The 26,031-nt window shown below is 32.5% G+C and overlaps 1 protein-coding gene and 1 long non-coding RNA gene across 2 annotated transcripts in view; one reads left to right on the top strand and one right to left on the bottom strand.

Moving 5' to 3' along the window:
- The window catches only part of LOC149904218 (F-box only protein 32), a 28,141-nt gene extending 5,808 nt beyond the window's left edge, over positions 1-22,333 (top strand). Inside the window, exons 3-9 of the mRNA XM_090107624.1 lie at positions 15,214-15,304; positions 15,554-15,743; positions 16,160-16,341; positions 16,908-17,000; positions 17,593-17,747; positions 18,550-18,658; positions 21,702-22,333. Of these exons, the coding sequence (XP_089963750.1) occupies positions 15,214-15,304; positions 15,554-15,743; positions 16,160-16,341; positions 16,908-17,000; positions 17,593-17,747; positions 18,550-18,658; positions 21,702-21,797 (916 nt within the window). The 3' untranslated portion in view covers positions 21,798-22,333. The remainder of the gene's footprint in view (positions 1-15,213; positions 15,305-15,553; positions 15,744-16,159; positions 16,342-16,907; positions 17,001-17,592; positions 17,748-18,549; positions 18,659-21,701) is intronic.
- Positions 22,334-24,847: 2,514 nt separating this feature from the next.
- Positions 24,848-25,510, bottom strand: LOC149904217 (uncharacterized). Its single transcript, XR_016457351.1, has 2 exons — positions 25,432-25,510; positions 24,848-25,354 (listed from the first exon to the last, which is right to left on the bottom strand). It is a non-coding gene; the product is annotated as an uncharacterized LOC149904217 (long non-coding RNA).
- Between the last annotated feature and the right edge of the window lie 521 nt (positions 25,511-26,031).

The following is a 26,031-nucleotide window of genomic DNA, read 5'->3' as shown; positions in this document are numbered from 1 at the left end:
CAAGTAAAAGGGGTGCATAGGAAAATAATTTGGAAAATCCAAAAGTGCACGCCTCATAATTTTTTTTTAATACATAATTATTTATTAATTATTATTTTTGTTTATTTAATAACAATTAAACCACATCGAATCAGACCCTGAAAAATGAAAGGGTTCTATTCCTGAGCATACTCAAGCGTAAGAGAAAAAAAAAGACTCGATTAGTAAAGTACTTCGGTCCCTATCGTGTTAACAAGAAAATCCTCCGCACATACAGACACACGGACGTCCAAGACAGAACTTTTTTAAACTGTTTTTTAACTAGTTTAAATAACAAAAATGACATCAAAAATATCATGAATGTTAAAAATAGTGTTTTTTCTTAATATGTGTGTGTATGTATTATCTTACAAGTGCAATGTATGATACATAAAGACATTTTAAGTTTGAAAAATCAGATGTTTCGCGCGAAGTGACAGTAGTACCCACCTCAACGCTTCGCTTATGAGGCGTGCAAAAATACTTCTACCTACATTTAGTTATCGGATGGAAACAAAAATGTTATTTGAAGTAAGAGTGAACAAATAATTGAAATTTCCAATTTATCAGCATAATATTGTTTATTGCACGCCTCATAAGCGAAGCGTTGAGGTGGGTACTACTGTCACTTCGCGCAAAACATCTGATTTTTCAAACTTAAAATGTCTTTATGTATCATACATTGCACTTGTAAGATAATACATACACACACATATTAAGAAAAAACACTATTTTTAACGTTCATGATATTTTTGATGTCATTTTTGTTATTTAAACTAGTTAAAAAACAGTTTAAAAAAGTTCTGTCTTGGACGTCCGTGTGTCTGTATGTGCGGATCCTTTTTCTTGTTAACACGATAGCGACCGAAATACTTTACTAATCGAGTCTTTTTTTTTCTCTTACGCTTGAGTATGCTCAGGAATAGAACCCTTTCATTTTTCAGGGTCTGATTCGATGTGGTTTAATTGTTATTAAATAAACAAAAATAATAATTAATAAATATTTATTAAAAAAAATTATGAGGCGTGCACTTTTGGATTTTCCAAATTTTTGTTTCTATCAGCACGGTACAGATGAACAAAGGTAGATATATTTTTTTTATTAATGCAACTATAATGACGTAAATTATATTACTAATGATATATATGAATATAATATAATAATAAATACTACTAATGCTGAGTGCTGACCAAGCAAAAGTGGAAATTTATAAAAACTTTTGGCTATTTATTTTAAAACATTCCCGTTTGCTGCAGCAGCGTTGCATAAATTAAACGTAGGTAGGTTGTACTGAGATAGTTTTTCTCCATGAACATTGAACACGGAAAACTCCACATACTTTTTACAACATATATGCTGCCAGTCCAAAAATACCGGACCGTGTGTAAGATTTTCCGACTTGATACCTACGTAATTTATAAATACTGTTTACCAAAATTCTTATCTAATTTTTTTTTGTATTATGTAATACAAAATTAAATAAGTAATTAAGTATTAGATTATTTATTCCAATTTGCAACACTAATCAACTAGCTTACATTGCATTAAAACTAGTTTTAGAAGTCTCATAAAAAAATCTTTTGTTCCGCAATGTGCACAGATAAAAAATGTCCAATCGACATCGACATGTCCTATATTTCAAATGAGGTCAAGGTTGTATAGTGGTCTAGTTCTGCGAGAAACGGGATTCGCAAATTAATGTTAAACTGGTGATTATTACGTACCTACAAATGATTGCATTGAATACGAATCGATTTTAATCTCATTAAACGCCAGCCTCGATAATTGGGATTTATTTTCAAATTATGCGTCTCTTCTAATTAACAAGTTTCAAATTAACACATGATGACATGAATGAAAAAAAGCGTAGAACCGTAGAACCGAAACAAGAAACAAAAAAGAAATGTAGAACCCTCTTTCCAATTTATTATGCAGCTGCAGGTATAGGTAACATGAGTTTCCATATTATGTTAACTCTTTAGTCTTTATCCTATGCTTATTATTTTAATTTTCATTTTGTGGAAACATTTTATTTAAATTCTCAATCAATCCTGATTTTTTATTACCATTTGATTTCAGCCATTTTCTATTTAAAGTTTTTCTATTTTTATGTTTAAATTATATAGTGAGTGTTGCTATTACATATTTATTTTCCAACAAATATCTGCAAAATAATGGGCTATCGTCTATGTATCTTCTATTATTTTTCATAAAATTTACAAAAACTTAATTGAAATCGAACGTGAGCTATGAATGCTCTCCAGAATCATGTCAAGCATGCACGTTCTATTTTACAAAATGAAAAACAGCACTGAAAACATTCCAGTCGGGATGAAAGTAAAAGTTGCTTGATACTTGATAGTGAAAGTGCGTTGCATCTCATGTTGGTACCTACCTAATGCTTTTATTGCGATTTGTAATTATGATCATTGCGTCTCTATTGTTTATTCTGGTGTAACTGCAGTCATTACAAGGGCGGATCCAGCTTTAGTGCCAGGGGGGGGTCACATAGACGTGGTCAATTTTTAAAAGCTATATTTTGGTAATTTAATTGATACGTGGATTTAAAAAAAATTGGTCAAGTGCGAGTCGGATTGGCGAACCAAGAGTTCCGTACAAACATTTTTATATGTTTTAATATTAAATTTATCCTTTTTGCAATTTTTCCTTTATCTGTGCTATAAGACGTAAGTTTCTATTAAATAAAAATTAAATATCAAGATTCTGTGTTCACGGGAAGTACCCTGTAGGTTTTGATTCCTGGCAACACTTGCGAATGTTGATAAGCATGAAATGTATGTTTTAGCAATTTTTCCTCCATCTGTGCTGACATTGCTTTTAACCAAATTTCAGAACTCTGTGTTCACAGGAAGTAGTACAATACCTATAGATTTTGATTCCCTTGCGATATTGTCGAAATTTGCGATAATTTACGGCATAAACGGCTGTATCATTTGATTGCGTTGGCTTATAAGTTTGATTTTTTCACAGCTATAAGGAACCGTAGATTTGAGTATTCGGTATGAATTTCAGATTGATACCTCCACGCGTTCCTGAGAAAAAGGGTCTTGAAAAATATATATTTTTTGCAATTATTCCTGTATCTGTACTGTAAGATGTTGCTTTGTACCGAATTTCAAGATTCGGAGTTTACGGAAAGTACCCTGTAGGTTTTGAGTTTTGATTCCCTTGCGAATGTCGAAATTTGCGAAATTTTTCGGCATTTACGGCTGTATCTTCTGATTCGTTGACATATAAGTTTGATTTTATTATAGCGTAAAGGTATTATAGACTTGAGTTTTTTGTATGAATTTTAAGTTAATACATGTCAGCGTTCATGAGTAACAGGGTTGTATGTTAAAAAATTTTTAAAATATTTTTTTATATTATAATCTAAGGAAAAATTCATGCTTTTCGCAATTAGTAAACAAAGTCGTTGTCTCTGTGCCTATGTCCCTATGTATGATTAAATCTTTAAAACTACGCAACGAATTTCGATGCATTTTTTTTAAAGATAGAGTGATTCAAGAGGAATAGTATATTACATATTTATAAGGTTTTAGAGAAAGCGGGCGAAGCCGCGGGCGGTAAGCTAGTCTGCGTTATAAGACGTTTGATTGTACTAAATTTCATGACTCTGTGTACTCGGGAACTACCCTGTAGGTTTTGATTTCTTAGGAAGTGTCGAAAAATTTCAGCAATTACAGCTGCATCTTTTGATTGCGTTGGCTAAATCGTTTGAATTTTCACAGCATCAAGGGACCGTAGACCGTAGGATTTCGACATTAGCAAGGGAATCAATACCTGCAGGGAGCACCCTGTACCGTAAACACAGTCTTGAAATTGAGTAAAAAGTAATAACTGCGAAAACCCTAATTATTTAATTAAATTAAATAAAAATATTTTTTTTTTAAATAATTTTAAACTTACAATCCCTTTACTCATGAACGTCTACATGTATTTAATTGATATTCACATCAGAACTCAGGTCTATAATAACTTAAATCTGTTATTTAATTCAAATTCTATGTCAACGCAATCTGAAGATAAAGCAATTAGAGCCGCATATTCTGTAATTCGCAACTACTTGCAAGGGAATCATCAATCAAAACCTACAAGGTACTTCCCGTGAACACAGTCTTGAAATTTGGTTAAAAGCAACGACTTAAGCACTTACAAGCACAGATAAAGAATCCTTTTTAACAAAATTGTAAGATACAACATAATGAAAACATATGTTTGCTCGGAGTCCTCGGTGCGCGAGTCCGACGCGCACTTGGCCGATTTTTTGTTGTAATTTGACTGTATTTTATAGTGTTAATTTAAAAAAAAATTGCTATTTTATGTCTTATTCACGAACGGGAGGATATATAGGAGATATTTGAGGTTTTGTGTGAAAAGTGTAACAGCAAAAGTTGTAGAAAAAAAAAATTAATTACATACAACTTTACCATTATACTTTATTCCGCAGTTATAGTTTTTTTTTTAAATCGAAAAACCTGTTATTTGTCCTTAAATTACGACCACAGGTCGACCCTAATAAACTTTTTCTATAATTTTTGTTATATTCTCTTCCGTTACCGTTTGTAATTGATTTCATTGTTCTATATTACTTTTGTGTCTCAAAATTCAATAAAAACATCATATTGAACACTATTAATTTGTTAATTTAAAAAAGTTAATATTAAATTAGTGGTCCACTTAGGTCGTGGACCTAGCCCAGGGGGGGGTCATGACCCCGTGACCCCCCCCCCTGGATCCGCGCTTGAGTCATTAAAACATTTTAATAAACGCATCAATGATTAAAAAAATGAAGCGAAAATATGAAGCAAATACCTAACAGTTGCTTCACATTTTTATATAACTTAATTATTAATATCATACATAATATAAGTATATAAAATATAATGAGTTCTCTAAAAGCAAAATTGCGCATCACTTTACCAACAACTTCACGATTAATGCCAAAGATTAGATAATAAAATACAGTTTAACAACACGGAACTGAAATGCTCAAATGCCTTATCAACAATAACGGGATTGCTTTGAAGTATAAATAATACCTAAATATAAACCCAGCAAAATATTTTAAATATAAAATACTAAATCTGTCACTACCAGAAAATTTAGTTCACAATGCAGCGACCTGAAATATTTGTTATCTGTGGACTGTGAAAAAGTACAAAATCGCGCGCCATTTGCTTGACATAGTTTTAAATTTCGAATTAGGACATTATCGTAAAGCGCCGTCAGCGATCTTGAGCCCCCTGTTCTGTTCCATATATTGGCAAGTTGCCAGCGTTCGTCGACCAATGCTCATCACCCTTGGTTTCGGTGCAATTTCATTCCCGATATAGAACTAAAGATGCGTTCAGTGTTTTGCTTTTGCTTTGGCACCGTTAAATGTCACGATTGCTAAGAACATAACTGTTTAATGGCATTGTAAATATTTGGTTGGGTGTAAACTCTAGTTGCTAAATTTTCCGTTTATTCTAGTGCAGACGGATATTTGAGTTCGTCGTTCAAATCAGATTTAACCTTGTTGGTAAATTTTTAGAAAACCTTTTGATGAATGAACTACTTTACTCAAACTGCAAACATTTGTTGGCAAGTTCATCATACATATCATAAAAAAGTACCCACCGATCGTATTGAAATTAGTTTTATCGAGCTAATGAACTTAAAAGCTATTCAAAATATTTTATACAATGTGTGAGTTGCGACTTGCGACCACTAAAATATTATTGATTTAGGTAATTGGGTAGGTACTTAAATGAAATCAACAATCTATAACATTTTTTTGTTTTCTTTCCGCGACCTTTATAATTTCGCTCGACAACATAATTTGTATTGTGAATAGAACAATAAAATAGGAAAATTTGTAAATTATAAATTAATTAATACCTATTTCTTTTTTCCTCGTTAACCGCGTCTTTAGCAAAGTCGCACAGCCTTACTCATAATTATATTACTCAATCTGCTGATGTAACTCAATTACTTGATTTCAGTTCGCGCTCCGAAAACAATGAGTTATTTAAACTTAACAAAACTTAACAAACCTTAACATGTGAAGTGGTGCCAACAAAATGTTGTCTTGTAATACGGTTTTTGATCCTTCTAGCAAGCTTCAAGCATAGATGAGGAAAATTTATGGCAATACATATTTTGTTCTCGACGTTATCGCAACGACGAAAAACCTCTATTTAGAGCGATTTTTATCACATCCATCTTTATTTTAAACTTTGAAGTCACTAATGCAAATGTAACATAAATGATCACAATTTTCTTTTTCCTACTACATATAATTGTTGGTACGTACTACGTTACGTTATTGGTGAAAAAAGTTCTTCCAAAAATGAATAATTTTCCTAGTCCTTTCGTAAGTTGTAATTTCTACAAACACACAAACACAAATAAGTCAAATTGATTAGATTATTTCTAATACTTGTAGAATATGTTAAAACAATAAAATTCTAAATAAACTATTGCACCAAAAGCCGGATATAATATGTAAAATCCATTGTTCATATAAAACCAAAATTACACTAGAAACTTTCACAAAAATTACCCCAAATTGCATTTACATTGTTCAAGACACAAGTATTGTCAATTTAAAGGGCTATTACCGTAGCTACTGCGCGTAACGAAAACTTGTAGGTATCTAATGATTTATATTAGAAATTTCAGTACATTCAAATTGATTTTCAACCATTGAGATAATCAAATGTTTGGTTCAGTCTGTTCGGCCTTTTCAGCAGTTCAATAAAGTCTAGAGAAGAAGAAATTTTCATCAAATAAATTGAAATTCTATGATGTTTAATATTTTCTTTTACGCGAAATATTGAATCTAAATTCTATTTATAATAATATTGTTCGATTGGTCGTGCATATTGGTCGTGTTAGCGTAGCTAGAATGTAAAGGCAATTATAAAAATTAAAACTTAATAAAAAAATTGCGATACGCGAAACGATATTTTGTTCTCATAAACATAGAATTAATATCGATGCAATATGGCTGCAATTTATCAAGGAGAATGTACATCAACTAACAAATCGAATGGCATTTCTTGCGGAATTGTTACAAAAGCATAATATGATACTTTTGGTTAGGGAGCCAGGTGCAAATTTGGTTAACTATTTCCTCTCAAGAGATAATTCGTCAGACGCATGAGAGTATAGTATTATAAAGCCTCGTGAACGTCAGCTGGCGCTCGGTTGGGGGGGTGAGCGGTTGTAGCCTCCCACGCACATAGGAAAAAAAATACATTCATTCATTCATTTCCTCTCAGCTAAAAATTTGTCAAATTGTAGCTAACCCAATATCTCAACGAAAAAAAATAGTCAGCTGGTTACAACATGGTGTATTATACGTCAGCTGGTGTCTCGAACATGAAAGTTAAATTTAAAGAAAAATTTATTTTCCGTTATTTCCTCTCAAACAAAAATTTACCTGATGATAGCTTATATGTAACTGTGGATAAATATATATGTCAGCTGGCTGTATCTTGGTGGAAAAACCGTCAGCTGATATGGGAGGCTACAACCGCTCTTCCCCCCAACCGAGCTCCAGCTGACGTTCACGAGGCTTCATAATACTATACTTTGATGCATTTTACTAATTACCGCTTGAGAGGAACTTGGTCATAAAATCTGCTGCTGGCTCCCGGACCATTTTTGCAATACCTAAAATACGTTTATATTATGCCTACATAGTTTTATTCTGATGAAGACTTACATTTGAGGTCATATACCATATTATTATGAAGTTAGGAACAAAATAATTTTATAGCATATCTATACTAATATTATAAAGCTGAAGAGTTTGTTTGAACGCGCTAATCTCAGGAACTACTGGTCCGATTTGAAAATTTTTTTCGGTGTTCGATAGCCCATTCTTCGAGGAAGGCTATAGGCTATACATATTATATCATCACGCTAAGATCAACAGGAGCGGAACCACGCGGGTGAAACCGCGGAGCGCAGTTAGTTTGTAATATATCTCAATTATCCCCATTTGTCCTATTGTATTTGCTATAAATATTAAATTCTCGTCGTAATTAACACTGTGCTTTTAAAACGTTCGGGCCAAATTGACGAACTACAACTTTCCTATGTATTTCAAAAAGCGTTGCTTCCTAGGCAACATGCGTTCAATCAGCAAGTGACATTATAATGTGGTATCAAGTATTATGCAACTTTGCATCGTCCTTTAGTATAATGTATCCATGACATTGACTCCACAGCGGATAGCTGGATTGAAATGGCCTTCTCTCCGCGATAATGATAGTACAATGTAATGTCCTTTTGTGCAATTTTAAATGGCAATCTTTATTGCTCTATCATCAGCTCTATAACTGCAGATCTTAAAATAGAAAGGAATAGGTATGTAAGTAGTGAATAAACAAGACCGTGTGTGAGCGAGCACACGTGTCAGAAGTGAAACTTCTTTGGCAAGATTCTTTGGAAAGATACCAAAATCGTCGCCTTACTCCGTGACGTGACGCTATTGCCATGACGCGACCTTGAAATTTTACTCGCAACGCGCCTATTAAGAATTTTCACTTCAATAATAATTAATTAATTACTATCAATATCATATTATAAGAACACTAGCTGCTTCCCGCGGTTTCACCCCCGTGGCTCCGCTCCTGTTGGTCGTAGCGTGATGATATATAGCCTATAACCTTCCTCGATAAATGAGCTTTCTAACACCGAAAGAATTTTTCAAATCGGACCAGTAGTTCCCGAGATTAGCGCGTTCAAACAAACAAACAAACTCTTCAGCTTTATAATATTAGTATAGATAAGGTGGTTAAGACACTAAATAAAAGCCTTTGTAAAGGTTCGTTATGATAGTCAACGATCAAGAAGTCTGAAATAGGCTCTCCAAAACCACTTCGTATAAAAAGTATTATTATACTCTTCTGTTCAGAAGATGACCTTTATTATGAACTTTGATAATTAATATTGCAATGAAGTTCGCTACATTGTCATACTGAAATGATGCAGTATTACGTATACGTATGAAAGTAAACCAGTATAAATTGAGCTCTCACGACACAATCGTATAGTGAATGTTAAATCTCAACTAAATTTGTTATATTTGATGCTAATGTAATGCTTAATATAGTGATATAGAGCTGAAAGTAGCGTGATCTATTTTATAAGTGAAAATACTTATACTTTGTTGTACCATGTATCGCCTCTTGGTTGTACGCGGAAGGCCACGGGAAATGGCGAATGTGCAATGCCGTTCTATTTTAGACTTGCTTCTTGTAATTTTCCTCTCCCATTAATAATCCATATTTCATATAGTTAATGTGAAAGCGACTGTTTCCTTTCGTACAAGGTAATAGGCAGTAGTTTTGTTAAAAATATGATATATCTGTACGTCGTATGGTGTAGATATTTATAAAGTGTCATTTGATATCTTAACATTGAGCGTCAAAGCAATATAAAACAGAAACAGATATTTGTTTCCTTTGGCTTAATTATTCTTTTAAATAATTTAAAGCACGCTTGAAAATAGAATCATAATATACATCATCAGCTGAAGAGTTTGTTTGTTTTTTGTTTGTTTAAACGCGCTCATCTCAAGAACTACTGGTCCGATTTTAAAAATTATTTCGGTGTTTGATAGCCCATTTATCGAGGAAAGCTATATATATCATCACGCAAAGACCAACAGAAGCGGAGCCACGCGGGTGAAACCGCGGAGCGCAGGTAGTCAGTAGATAAATGTGATTATTTATACAATTAATTTTGTAGGAAAATGTAATATAATCTCGTGAATATATTTTTAGATTTCACAGATTATCTGCACGTGCTTTAATATTAATTATCGTTACGAATACTAATTATTTTAACGAGACTGAGACGCTGTCACTTTCACACCTATTTTTAATGCCAGTAATTATGTCATAACAACCATTAGACACTGTTTAAACTCGTAGAAAGTGAAAATTCATATTCCTCGTTGACGAATTAAATATTTTATAGTACCTAACTCAAACAATTTGATGGGATTAAAATACCTAAGCAGTACCCAAGCATCTTATTTGAATATCCAAATTATATAATTTTCTTAAAAGAGTGGATTGTAAACTTTTAAACAAATAAACCTAAACAATATGACACGTGTATCCGAACGGATAAATCAATACATTCTTAACAATATAAACGGTTTCCGAATTCCGGATACAAATAGCTAAACTGTTGCAATTGCAAAACACAAAGAAATGCTTTCTTCTATTTTGATAACTGGCGAGGCTATCGACCCTGCGTATACAAATAAACATAAACAAATCGATCGTCTATTTGTCTATGCTCATAGGATCATGACCTAGTTCTAATCGCAGAGACTGCATTAATATTTCATAATGATTACATAAGTATATACTTGCGTGTAAACTTAAACCTTCTTGGTTTAATTTGATTATATTTACATATTAACCTGGTTAATATTTGCGTTATATGCCTATTAATTATATTAGTACGAAATGAAATGTGTTCATAGATTATTTCCACGTTATAGTTGCTATGGTGAATATTATGTATGATTTAAAATTATTCTTTATTGATCACACAAGAACCAAATTAATTGTTAAAAGTTATGTATTCATATTATTTGTTAGGAAAATTTAATTTAAAACTTAATGTATGTATATTCAACATTATTTTGTAAGCTTAGTTTTTATTATAAGAGTTCTATTTACATTTTATTTGTGAAACAACATGCGACATGTTACGTAAACAATTATTCTTATGAACAGATTAACTGCAATGTTGTTCTTTAGTCTTTATTCGCTTCAAACAATCTGCATTAACATACACAAACCTACATATAAAATGGTAAAGCTTATATGAAAACTGCTGCAGATTATCTGTATTTAGAATATACCGTGAGTCAGATGTCAATGACCCGCCAATTGTTGACCAACATAAGTTGACCTCTCGTCTCTACTGGCTCTTGTATAAAACGAGTCAGGTGTGAGTCGTATTGATGTAAATATTTGTATGCCAAATTCGTGTTTTGGCCTACTACCACAGATAATAGTTATTATTACTAAACTACATTTATATTGAGATTGTTTGTAATTTATAAACTCAAAATCTACTTTATATCATGTTTTATTTTCATTTATAAAGAATAATAAAATACACTTTTCCTCCCATGATCATGTAGTTCTGCTGGGGAAAGTATTTTTGAATTCGTCCCTGTAGTTTTTAGTATGTTATTTACATACATTCAAATTTCTCTTTCTTTTCGAAATATTTTATGAAGAAAAATCTTTCTTCTTTTAACATATTTTTATTCTGCATGTGTATTAAAGTACAGTGGAATCCGTTTATAATGACATTGAAGGGGAATATCAAACACGTCATAATAAACGGACGCCATACAAAGCATTTTGTAGAAAATAAACAATCTCCTGTTTTTGTTAACAAAATAGAGATGCCTACACATTAAGACTCATAACAAACAAAAAAAAGAGTTTTCGGATATCACAATTTTTCCAAACAGAAATTACTGTTGAAAGTTTTAGAATTCATTTCGGTCAGTAACTGGACAATTCATTAAAAATTGGTCACAATAAACGATATGTCACTATAAACGAAGTCATTTTATCCGACTTTTATTAAGAATTTTATATGAATATGGTGTGGTTAATATAACCGGACTCATAATAAAAGGATTCTACTGTATATTTCTTTTACGTGTACGAGTATAAATAATGTCATTAAAATAAGATAAAGTACGTAATCTATAAAACATTAGCGTCTTCTATAACTTTCAAAGGTTTCCTTGCATTTGTACGTATTGTTGTAGATAAATATAATTAATTTCTGCAGCTAAAAACGCAAGGCGATGAAGTAATGAATTATTTATCATCGAATAATGAATAAATAGTAACTGGTGTTACATTGTGCATGCATGTGCCTTTCAATTAACTATAATTAATTTTATTTCCTACAATTTTCACGGATTGATAAACAAAATGTATATAACAATAAACTAATAAATGGCTGCAGGAGTGCAGGCACATGGGTCACCAAAAGGTTCAGGCGATTATCCACCTCTCTTATTAAAATAACAAGTGAACGAAATGTTAACCGAAAAATCGATTTGAAATAAAATTTTAAAATGCTTGCGGCTAAAGTTTGACTGGCAACCTAGTCGATATAATATATTCTCCTAATTATAAATATACATAAAATTTTGGTTTTAGCAAAAAAACTATGAACGCACTAATCCTGGTGTGGGTTCTCGTACTATCTGGCCATTTTTTTAGTATTGGAAGGGACAGATTAATCTAAAGACGGAACACTGTTTATAAAATTAGATATTTCTTTAATAATATAAGATCTATTTCGACCACGTCGCGTCTGTCGTACGCGTCGGCTAGGTGCAGACATGTGGATTAAATGCTAAGTAGATTTCGCATTTAATTATAGAATATGTAATTAAAGCATACATAAGTACTTAGCATTTCTCAATACAGGAATTTTAACGTAATTTCTTATAAAACAGTATTAAATTTTTATTTTTATTGCAAATAAATATTTCTTATCAAATTGAAAGTTCTCTAAATGTATGAGGAGTAAAGATTCTAGGAGTTTAGGGCTTAAATGTAGGAAATAAACTAAAAAGTTTGCGGATATGTCAAAGCCTGTGCGCTTTTTAGTGGGTCAGTGCTCATGAGACTTAATGAATTAAATATGAGACCTACTTATTACAGAGCTTTATCCCTGTATAATGTGGGTAGCATAAAGGAAAATGTCATTGTTGAAGCGGAAATAGGACGTCAAACGAATGTAAAATGCAGTGGCACGGTTTTTTTGCTTTGGTTGATCGAATGTAGCCTAGTTATGGTTATTTGATTATTCATTTATTGTTCTACTAGGTAATAATTTTAACACTGCTCTTGTTCTGTCTTTTGTTTCCAAATAATAAGCCGTTTTCAAGTTATAACTTCCTTTTGGAATGCTTTTGACTACTAATAAGGATTTTAGGATTAATTACATAGCGATTTTATGCGATTTCTGATGCAGGAGTCTATATTATGGTCCGGGAGCCAGCAGCAGATTTTATGACCAAGTTCCTCTCAAGCGGTAATTAGTAAAATGCATCAAAGTATAGTATTATGAAGCCTCGTGAACGTCAGCTGGAGCTCGGTTGGGGGGAAGAGCGGTTGTAGCCTCCCGTATCAGCTGACGGTTTTTCCACCAAGATACAGCCAGCTGACATACAGTGGTGGACGTTTAATTAGAAACAGGTAACACGATGAAGTAGTCATCAAGTTTATTTAACATTTGTGTATTAAAGTATTAGAGATTAAGCACTATTTCATATGTAATAGAACACCCGTTTATCTAGTTTTATAATAAATTGCTTAATTTTAATCAAACGTTAGCTTAAATTAATAAAATCAAACAATTGTAAATCATTTAGAGTGTTCGATAAAAAGATATTCAATGCTATAGTTTATTTCAAAGAGCATGGTACTTCTGATTAAGTGCCTAGAAAAGCTTGACCATGAAAAACTACTGCTCGCGAGGATAGGTAAATTATTCTTTTCGCAAAGATAGATCCATTTAAAGGTTCCAATTCTATTAGGAAATATGTTTTTGCAAACGTGTGAAAATCTCTTACAATCGGAGCCACGACGTTGTAAAGCCGTTGTTGTCTATAAAGATTATAACAATCTAAAAACAACCCCATACTATAATGTTTCCTCCGCCTTGCTTAACTGTTTTTAATTTATTATCTAAGGTATGGTTAACTGGACGACGCGCGTATCTTTTGCCATCAGAATTGATTAAATTAATTTGTTTCGTCCCAAAATAAAACTTTTTCACTGGTGGACTGTTCTCAAACAATATTTCTTAGTAAATGCAAATCGTCGTTCCCTGCCTAATAAGAAGCTGTACTTTCCTGGCGTCTCTCACAAACAATTTTGCCTCGACTTACCACCCGAAAACCGATCTCATCGACACATGGCGTGGTTCATCTTCGGAAAAAACTAATTTTATAATAGAATTTGAGCTTTTAAATGGATCCATTTTTGCCAAAAGAATCATTTGCCTATCCTCGCGAGCAGTGATTTTTCATGGTCCAGCTTTTCTAGACACTTGATCAGAACTACCATGCTTATTGAAATAGACTGTAACATTGAATATCTTTTTATCGAACACTCTAAATGATTTGCAATTTTCCTGTAACTCCAGTTTTTGTCAAAATGTAAACTTAAAATTATTTTTCTTGTTGATGGGTCACGAATCTTACTTTTACCCATTTTTGCTGCAAAGTAAATTAATTTTCAGAAACTTTTAGATAGAATGTTTAAAAAACGGTGCAAATATTTATAGATGAAAAAAATATTGACGGCATTTTAATAGGTTTTGACTTTAGAACACTCGAAACATGCTGTTTCTAATTTGTTGTCCAGACTGAAAATACGCGGAAATCAAACTTCACCTAAAGTTGTTTGATTTTATTAATTTAAGCTAACGTTTGATTAAAATTAAGCAATTTATTATAAAACTAGATAAACGGGTGTTCTATTACATATGAAATAATGCTTAATCTCTAATACTTTAATACACAAATGTTAAATAAACTTGATGACTACTTCATCGTGTTACCTGTTTCTAATTAAACGTCCACCACTGTATATATTTATCCACAGTTACATATAAGCTATCATCAGGTAAATTTTTGCTTGAGAGGAAATAACGGAAAATAAATTTTTCTTTAAATTTAACTTTCATGTTCGAGACACCAGCTGACGTATAATACACCATGTTGTATTTTTCGTTGAGATATTGGGTTAGCTACAATTTGACAAATTTTTAGCTGAGAGGAAATGAATGAATGAATGTATTTTTTTTCCTATGTGCGTGGGAGGCTACAACCGCTCACCCCCCCAACCGAGCGCCAGCTGACGTTCACGAGGCTTTATAATACTATACTCTCATGCGTCTGACGAATTATCTCTTGAGAGGAAATAGTTAACCAAATTTGCACCTGGCTCCCTAACCATTACCTAAACATTGTTAAAACACATATCACGTAGTCCGGTGAGGTGGCAACAGGAATCGAAACTTAATGACTTGCCTAAATGAATTTATTGTTTGAACTTTTTTTTTTACAAAAATCACAGTTTACGTCATATTTACTTCTTTTGTTTTAGGAGCGAAGATGGCGAAGGTGATAAAAGTACAGATGATGTCGTCGCAAGAGTTCCTCCTCATTGTCACATCACAATCAAATGCACAAGAGAGGTACATAATTGCAGTCCTTTATTTAATTTGCATATATTGTAAGTTTTAATAATTTATAATTATCTACACATACATAATTGCAAATTTGAAAGGTTTCATATGGATTGTAAAGACTGAAGGCAAGTTTCAAATCAAAAAATAATGATAGTTTCTCATGAGAAAATGACATTTGAGCATAGCTATTGTTTACTAAGTATGTCATAATTTTTCTGTTACTGGCAATATTACACCCAACGTTCCGCATTCCAGATAGCTGGTTTCAACGGTCTATCAGAAGCAGTCCGTCGTCTGGACTTCTCATCCGCCGTCCGTGACGTTCGGCGGTTCAACTACATCTGCGCTCTTTTGGAACTGCTGCTGTGCGGCCAGAGACTAACGCACCTGCCGGGTGCCGCGCAGAAACTCCTCTTGTCTATGCTTGAACAACTTGCTGATCAAGGTGAGTGACCAAACGATTCAAAAATGGTTATGTAGTAATGGAGGTACTAATAGCATACATATATCCTGATCCAGACTTAATATTAAGAAAATTAAAGACTTTTTATTTTATTTATTTATTTTTTACATAAACGGATTTTAAACGCGATTTATTCATTTCTGTATATTATTTTCCCGACGTTTCGAACACTTTACAGCGAGCGTGGTCACGGGGAGACTCACTCAAACTCAACTCAAACAATAGAAAATACAGACTTAATGTTGTTTATATAATAGATACTATTCATAATATTTATGCCTGATAATTACAGCTAAAACTTAAAAACTAATTCATATGTCATTCATAATTCTGGTACCCTATACACTTCAACTCAGTATAATTTTACCGATTTCAATAAGGAAGGTTATTTTTTACAGTTGCAACATCGAAGCAAAATCTAAACGCATTACGGGCTCTAGTAGTAGGTCTAACAGCTATACGGGAAGCTGAGAGACGCGCGTGTTGGGGCCGACCACTGGGCTCCCGCGCGCTCTGGGGACACCATGACCATGCGATAGCCAGGATTAATAGAATCGCTGAGAGCATTCGGATACAGGAGGTAAGTGAAATTAAGAAGAATAAGAGAAGGATTCGTGTTAGGAAAAGCCGTGTTGTCGGATTTATCGATATAGATGATGTGATTTGGCCAATAATTGGCTATTGGTTGCTACGATAAATAGGATTTCTGTTAGCATCTGCATGATTTATACAAGAGGTGAGTGAAAAATTAGAGAAAAAAAAATTGACTTGGCCAGTACTTGGCCATTAAAAGCCAGGATTAATCGGATTACTGAGAGCATACTGCATAGCATACCACATCTCAGCTTATCATCAGGCGAGATTGTGGTCGAGCTCTTCCCTATCATCAATAAAAAAAAAATTTTAATCATGACAAACAAATAATGAATGTCTTTATATCTAACTAGCGGTCCGCCCCGGCTTCGCCCGTGGTACATATTTCGCAATAAAAGTTCTATGTTCTTTCTGAGGGTCTAAAGATTATCTGTGCCAAATTTCATCAAAATCGGTCCAGTAGTTTATGAGCCTATTCATTACAATCAAACAAACAAAGTTTTCCTCTTTATAATATTAGAGTAGATGTTAATCTTAACTCAATTGTTTTAGCCTGGTCCAGAAGTAGTGCCGAAACTGCATGATCTCCCTGAAGAATGTATCAGGGAGATATTATTAAGGATAGCTGACCACAGGGATTTGGATGTAAGTTGTATACAATAATTATTTATTTGCAAGAAATATTGTCGTTAAACTTTATTTAAAAAATTTGTGAAAAATTTTTCATCATGCTCTACTTTTGCTTTTTTTTGTATTTAATAAAATAAATGATTATAATTGTATAAAAAATAGCTTTTGTTTGTCCTTAGTAATAACTTATTCTATTAATACCAAATTCCAAAACCGATAAATACAATTACGAACGAATACACGAAACTATATAGCGAATCTTAAATATTTGGATAACCTAGACTCTAGAGATAGATTACCAAGGTGCCTACAGGCCTTAATATTTTATCAATAATACTTTCCACAGCCACTTCAATTTTTTTTTAATTTGAAACGTAAAAAAAATTGGTTGTTTGTAAAGTAGGTTTACGATCGAGATGTTTACGTGATAATGTCTTATTGGTGGCAGCGCTCGAGATGAGACGGGAGATCGGTCCGTCTCTCTCTCGTTATACCTGCGATCGCGCTCGTGAGGTTTTGGTGTGACACAAGTTTCTGAACATGTCACCCGACTAAAACGATTTTAAAAACGTTATCACGTTAAAACAATGTTTTTACTTTTTTCCAGTCAGCATCATCAGCCTGGTCAGTAATGGCGTCACTCTGTTCTGAACAACGCGTGTGGCGCGAACTAGTCAACTTCCATTTCACGTCACAACAGATCGACTCAGTTCCGAAGACAGATGATAATGATTGGAAGAAACTCTTCCATCAGCTTAGAAAGTAAGTAATTTTTAAGAACCATAGATAAAATAGAAGTCGAGATTTGATGCCAATAATTTTATCTACTAAAATTTTTAATCTTGCGACAAGCTTTTATTTTTTATTATCATATAGATTGTGTCCAATGTGTTAACAATTTGTTGTTATAAGTTAACAAAGTTTTTTTAATCGCACTTAAATAAAAGCTCCTATATTCAAACTAATTGCTAGTTATTTAATTAAAGTTTGAATTTATATTGTTATTATGTATTATCATTGTGTAACAAATGGAAATAGAAAGGATAAAAACGTCCAATTAATTTAATTTCATCGAAAATTAATATAGTAATTTTAAAGGCGTGCCAGTCGACCGCGCTTCATTGGAGCGGAACGTGAAAATTTCATTTCAATTAACGTATTTTATCTGTCAATGTCAATCATTATTACACCATCGTGCATGTATGGCAACACTTATGCATTTTGCATGATGAATAATTTGTTTAAATATGGGATAATTTTCTATTCCTTATTATATTGTACCCTTTAAAATCTAAAATACCACACCATGTATAGCACACTATTTTGAGTGTGAATTAAATTTTAAAATTACACTAATGTTGCAATCCATACTTAATATTATAAATGCGAAAGTAACTCTGTCTGTCTGTCTGTTACTTAAATCACGCCTAAACTACTGAACCAATTTGCATGAAATTTGGTATGGAGATATTTTGATACCCGAGAAAGGACATAGGCTACCTTTTATTGTGAAATATGTACCACGGGCGGACCTCTAGTATAATATATTTTTATTTACCTACAGGCTATACGGCTTACGCGAAGATGCACAGTACGCGGAGACACTGTCCCTGTGCCGTCACTGCAAGTGCCTGTTTTGGCGATCTTTAGGACACCCTTGTATAGCTGATCAGGTATATATTTTACTGCCTACTTATCAAAAATATTATAATAGTATAGTTATACTCGTATTAGTTTTATAAGAATGAGGTATTCTTATATTTTGCCTAATTCAATAATTCTGTGCCTCCAGTGAATAAGGGAGTAAGACGAGTTATTCCCTTTGGTTTTTATTGCACCATTGGATTCAGCTCGTCAAAATACACAACATATCAAAAGGTCATATCTCTAGCTGCGTCCTAACCCATTTTTTCGAATGACCCAAACGGTATAAGTAGGGTGTGATTAACGGTATAAGTTACCTTATCCATCATTTTAGGCAATCGCAAAGGAACTATTCGTCTCGAGTCAAAAGTACCCACGAACACAAAGACATATGTGTAGTTATACTTTTTGAATAAAGACTTAATTCATTTTGTTCCATCAGTCCTAACACTATTTTAGTATAAACGCATTTGTGTCATTTTTCTAACATGAGCGTAAAGGAACAACTCTTTTAGTGTCATTGGTTCAAGTGACGACATGAGACAGTTTGGCATTAATGCCGTGTTGCTATTGTATAACACACACTATTCCTTATTTTTTTTAAATCGTTTTTTTCAATAAATCTGCAACAACAAATCTTTATATTTTTTAAAAAAGGTATTTATCAGTTAACTTGGGATACTAATATATTTCTATGGAAATTAACTATTTTTTGCAATAGATATTAAAAATACAGTTAACACATTAAGTACATTTAATGATATTATACTCTATGTTTATATAAATACAGAACGATAATTGAATCATCTAAAAAAAGCAAACAAAAATGTTTAACTTATATTTTCTTCTTATAATTGGGTAAGTTTTTAAAAAATAACTCGTTTTTAATCTTTTTTCAAAATAATTATCTAACTACAATAATCAAGACAATAATACTATAGTCTATAATAGTCGCATAAAAAAAAAGTATTTATAACCAGTCTTGACAATTTATGAATATTGTTTTCTCCGCATATAGCGTTTTAGCCACTGTGCTTTGGTAATTTGCCTTTTTTATAGGAAAAAAATCCGCAATATCGATACTTCTTTGGTCCTGCATTTTCGTAAACATTTTATGGATACTCTGGTACCACATATTTTGAAATTTTGGGCTATTGTCACGTAGATTCTCTTCAAAGTGCGTGCCACAAGTCGTATTTGCATCCAAGGTACCTTCAAATCTGTGCTTAATTTTTTCATAAAATCTTTGCGGTTCATTGTATTTTCTTTATTTATTTTTTTTTTATTGTGTGATAGGGAAGCGCTTGACCACGATCTCGCCTGATGGTAAGCTGAGATGTGGCCTATGATGGAGCGCTCTTCCCTAGAAGGAAGCATTAGCATTTATCTACATTATTTTGATATTATATGATATAGAAATTGTATTCTATATCATGCCGTAAAATATCGCCACTGACCACCTATAACTTTTCCTGTATTAACTGAACATACAGGAATATGGTTTTCGGGCTTCTCTTATCTCTTTATAGTGCTTGTATCCTCAATGTATACCACCATGACATTGTGGCGTTGCCACTTTTATTTTCTATATTTTATTATCTGTGGCGTTCCGAAACGGAACGCACTTGATCGAATTTTAAATTGATTCGACGATAGTGAAAATGATTCACTAGGACAATAGTTAATACGCAAAACGCAATACGCAGTTGATACGTATTTAATACCAATACTCAATGATTGTCTCCTGCTAACCTGTACAGACTAGACTCATTGTGGTGATTGGTGAAACATTGTATAGCATTAACAACATAGTACTGTATTATTGAAAGATCGATTAAAGGTTTATTTTACAATCTACGAATTTCATTATACATGGGTAACAAAACCCCATAACATATTCGGTTTTACTCCGGACAACATCTTCAGCCACCCAATCCCTTTGCTTGAAGTCCAAATCCAGCGGAGGACAATAATCGTCATTTACTAAAATTGAAGGTTTTTCGTCCTAGTATAAAAGTTGTCTGGATCCCATTTTATACTCAATCTATAGTATAATACTATAGATATCATGTGAAACGTGACTTGGAAAAAAATTATTCAAATAAATCACAAAATAAAAATTTGAAACAATTTTAAAAGTTACGAAAAGCCCAGTTACGTCAAAATGACGCACAACATCCTCTTTACAACCAAATGGCGGAATTTACATGAATGAGCCAACTATGTACTGCTAGGTCTCGACGGCTAATAAGTTGGTTCTGGATTTTGCAGCGATTCGATGGTAAATATAGAAGAGTTCATACGTCAAATTTACGTAGATTGGACTTCTAGGGTTAAATGCATAAATACCTAAATGATGTTTTGTTTTTATTATCTAATAACGATAAAAAAAACCCGTTGATTTCATTCGTTTTACAAGCTACGTGCATAGTTTTTCCACTAAAAAGCCTCAATTGAGTCATAAAGTACACAAATTTCAAGCATAATAAGTCACATCATTTCTATAAAACCAAAACTGGCAATAATATAAGTCGTGTTGTGCGATTATGAATATAGTGCATAAGGGCATAAGTCGTTATATTGCAAAGAGTAAAAAAAAAATTATGTGAATATATTGAGTTATTCCATGAAGTACTCGTTCATAAGGCCACAACTACAAAAAAACACGAAAAAAGTATATTTCTGGGGTTGTTACAATATGTGTTCATATGTAAAAATATAGTCTAACATCATATCTTACACATACAAGCTTAAAATTTTGAATTAATAAAGATTTAGTATTGATACATAGTTTTTTGTCTCTCCTGAAAAGTGCTGTTTTTGAGTTATTCCCTTATTCACTGGAGGCACAGAATTAATCTATTAACGTTATATTTTTACAAATCTAACTTTTAGTGTCCATTTATTTAACTTGATATACGATTACAGGAGTAAATACAGATTTACATTAAATATAAAGATTTCAATTAACATTATTTGGCCTAACCAATATTTTCGAAAAACCATGAAACTATCATTTATTCAGTATTCTATAAAATAAATATATTATAATTCTTTTGTTTTCTATCCCAGTGTCCAGAATATCGCGAACGCCTGAAAGAAGCGGGCGGGCCACTTCCCCCGCAAACCGTACCGCCAGCGGCCTTCCTCAAATTCTTCTCGCTTTAAATGTTACCAGATAAAAAAAGACGGGTTGCACTCCGGGAGTGCCTGCAGAAGTGAAAACTTGATTATTAACGTTGAGCATGTTTGATATTTTGGAATGGTATCCGTCACGCTTTTTCGATCAGGTCACGTGTCCTGACGCGAGTTTAACATTTTATACCCATTACAGAAAAAGTGCTCAACACCGCTAAAGAAGTTTTCACTTCAAAAATAAAACACCAGTGAAAGAGAATAGCGATCGAAAAATAAATAATGAAATGGCAACTAATATAAAAAATATATGAAGGTTTATGGAATTAGAACCAGCGCGGGAAAAGTCGGGAATACATCATTGCAATGACGTCACCAATGGATGAAATATTTTAGTTGATTATTATCAATAGTTTATTAAATAATGTTACCCTAATCTTCTAGGATTTTAAGCTAAAACGAAAAAAAAAAATATGTTTAATATAATAATATTGTAAGCAGATAATTTAGTCACATTTTGTCATCATAAAATGAGCAAATATTTGCAAAAAATTCATATTAGGTGTTAGGCGCTGACTCCACGAGCGAGAGAATCGCGGCGATATTATCGTCGTGCCACGTATTTCTATACACTCTCTATGGAACCGTCTCGACACGGCGATATTATCGCCGCGATAGGACGAGTGGCAATGAGCGTGCGAAACGTCATTACATCGTCGCTAGCCCACCGCGACTAGCAGCAGGCTAGCGACGAGCGCGCGGCGGGTCCGCTGTCAAACGCAGCGTCATTTCAGCGTTGCCTCTGGTCTTCTCGTAGTTCTCTTCAAGGAAACGTGACGATACCGTTACGAGTCGCCACGGAAACGCTGCGATTCCGTTACGACTCGTGACGATACGCGGCGGAATTATCGCTCGTTCGTGGAGATTATCCGACGATATAAGGGCGGACTCGTCGCGATTCTCTCGCTCGTGGAGTCAGCGCCTTAGAAAAACATCACAAGGGTCAATGAAATGATCACATGGAGTTATATTATTGAAGTTAAAATGTAAGCGTAACCCATGACTTAATCATAACTAATAATCATAGTATTATTAAGTTTAATACAAAATTGATGTAGAATTAAAAACATCACAATGCTATATAAAATGTGTTCATTTTTGGTATTGTATTTATTCAAAGAGGCAGTTTTAAATGTTAATAATAATTATTTAAGGCCCTTGTATAACATTTATGGTAATTGCGAATTCTGTATAATTAAATTGTATTTTAAGCTTTATATCGTGAAACTATCACACATTTATAACTGATGTGCAATTTATTTACTTCTTAAAATTTGCTTAAACCGCGCCAGTATTCTTAGAATAAAAATGTTACAAATACAAAAAATTGTCTGATAAATATACCACTACTTATATAATTTACATAACAATTTATACACAATTACAAAAATTTCGTTGACTGAGTTGGAAAACTGAAAAATAACAATAGCTTAGAATGATTATTGATTAGGTATGTACCTAATAATCAATAGTTATTTAAAAAAAAACTAAATGTAGACAACACAAAGCAGCAAGCAAGGTTATCTTTGCAGATTATATCAATTAAGTCAAGTTAAAGGTGGCAGTTACGAAAAGATTAAAATTATTATTTAAAAACAATATACTATTCTTGTTTATTAACGCAAATAATCGTAGATGCTTTAATTTCTTTGTGATATTTAAATTCATGACTATTTAGTGTGGCTTAGTTCTTAGTGTTTTTATTAATAGGCTATGTATTTGATTTGTGTTTATTGTGGAATTTATAATTATAAGTAAAATTACATATTTGGATTATTTGCAGATGTTATGTACTTAGAAAATTTAGAATTGCCATCACTCATAATTTTATGTTAAATAAATGTGCATAGCAAAAAAAAATCAGTAGAGTTGCATATAGGTAATAATATGAAATAAAGAAAATACTAAAACTCATAAAATTATGATCTCTATTGCATATTATATTTGACTGTTCAATGCAATAAAATAAGTAGTGATTTCATACATAAGTATTTAGATTTCTAAAATAGTAAAAGTACATGTGTAAGACTATTTTTCTAACAAATAATATTATCTATACTGTTCAACTATTCAGATTGACTATAGATACCTATCCACTGAAATCCATTCAAGTGATTTTTTCCAGTTATTATTACTGATAATTTTTTATGCTTTCTTATGCTACCTTGGATTGGTTATAAATGCAGTTTTGACTGATTTTCGACTCTGATTTTTAGAATAATTTTGCTGGAGCAAACATCTCTATATTTAGTTAGGTTAAGTTAAGACTAATATCAGGGTTAAGATTTCTTACTATAACTGGTTGTATTCTGATTATGCGGTATGCCAGGCCTAACCAAACATCTGTATTTCTGTCCATATTTCTCTTATAATAAATACTTTGCCACAATTTACCTTAAGTGAGTTTAAAATCTAAGTCTGATATCAAATAAAAATTGTTCATTGTAGAACCGTAGAGTAGATGTTATATTGTGATATTTTAAGATAATTTTACGAAAATTGTAGTTGCATGTAATTTATGAGTTAAGTGCAGCTTTCTTACTCTGTAGTTCTCTTAGTTGATCTGTGATTGTGATTTATAAAGAGGTTTTTTTTGTCAATGATTGTCTCATTATTTGGAATAAAGTTATTTTGAACATGGAGTTTTTTATTTCTTCCCTACATCTATCCTATTTGTGAATAAAGCATATTATACTTACTTAAATTAAAAAATCATTCAAACTTCATGGTGTTAATATAGTTTGGATATGGTAGAAGAACATACATATAACATAACATAGAACATAAATATATAAAAAAAGACCATCACATTATAATACATATATCAGTATATTCCTGTCCACTACTGGACATGGGCCTCTCCCAAAGCACCACACAAAATATATATATTTCATAATTTTTTTAACTCTACTCCAATTTGTTTAAATTATTTAGCCTTCCCATATGCAAGGTAAATTGTATAACATCATTATAACTACTTATTTGTAGTTAGTTGCATTGAAAATGGAAAAAAATGAAATGAATAATTCTTTTTACTCTCACATTTTATTAAATATTTATAAATTATTATTCACTTACAAAAATACAATACTTATGAACTATAGTTAGTAAATGTTACAAAAGTAAATACAAGGAACTTGTATTGGAATGGTTTCATTCTTAATCTATGAGTATATCTTGCACTGTTTTCAAGAAAATTCTGTTTTTACCTTTTCGCAATGTCTTACAAGATCTTTTAGTTTGTAAACCAAATCCTGGATCTGCTGCGTTCCACATGTAAATCGAATATCTTCTTTGTCGGTTTTGAGTACGATCGTGTATAATAAATTATCAGAACCCACGCCTGGTGTGTTCGTCAACACTTCAAGTTTCCATTCTACATCTGTTATTTTAGGCAAGAAGTTCGAATCACTGGTGTTATCCATATTATAATCATTAATTAATTTGTCGCCGGTTTTATTTGATTAATAATGCAATTTCGGCATCTTTAATTCCTTGATCAGTTTTGAATAACTTCGTTTTTGCTTTTGCTACAAATATAACAATAACGAAAAATAAAGTAAATAAACAAAATTAGCGTTTATTATTATTTTATCTCAGATCTCACCAAAAATTTTAACATTATTGACAGATCTCCTCTCAAGTCTCAATTGACATATTTTGTTACAACTTACATTAGCTGTCAGCAGTCACTGACATAATTGATAATAAATTGCCATTTTGAAAAATGTACGGTCCATATAATATCAGTGAAGAGTAAAAACAAGTGAAACAAATAGGTGTGAAGTGGGCGTGGCTTGGGCGTGCCCGCTTGTCACTAGTATTGGAAGCTCCCCGTTTCGTTACCGACCGCGACTGGCGACAGTGGTTTTCATACTAATTATGTCATTATAGCATAGCACTTTTATTGATACAAAACTATATTATATAGGTATTCTTATACAGTCTATAGCACTCAGGGATCAGGGATATAATACATGATAATACCAACGTTGAAATAATTTTAGGAGTCGGTGCAGTAGTTCTTGAGATTAACGCGTTTAAACAACAAAAAATCTCTTCACTTGTATTTTAATATAAATTTCTTTCAACGCCCTGATTTACACAATATTACACATCGTCTGCATAAGATGCAAATATTTTATGTTGTTGTGCCTCTTGACTAGGTACCCAAGAAAGAAACAGACTAGTAGTGGATAAGATTAGC

Source organism: Colias eurytheme, chromosome 12 (genome assembly GCF_061535395.1).
Source record: "Colias eurytheme isolate Ceu_HAF_F1 chromosome 12, ilColEury1 Martin Lab GWU primary, whole genome shotgun sequence".
In the NCBI taxonomy this organism is placed as follows: Eukaryota; Metazoa; Arthropoda; class Insecta; order Lepidoptera; family Pieridae; genus Colias; species Colias eurytheme.
Note: the sequence above shows the minus strand (reverse complement) of the source record. Positions and strands in the feature narration are given on the sequence as shown.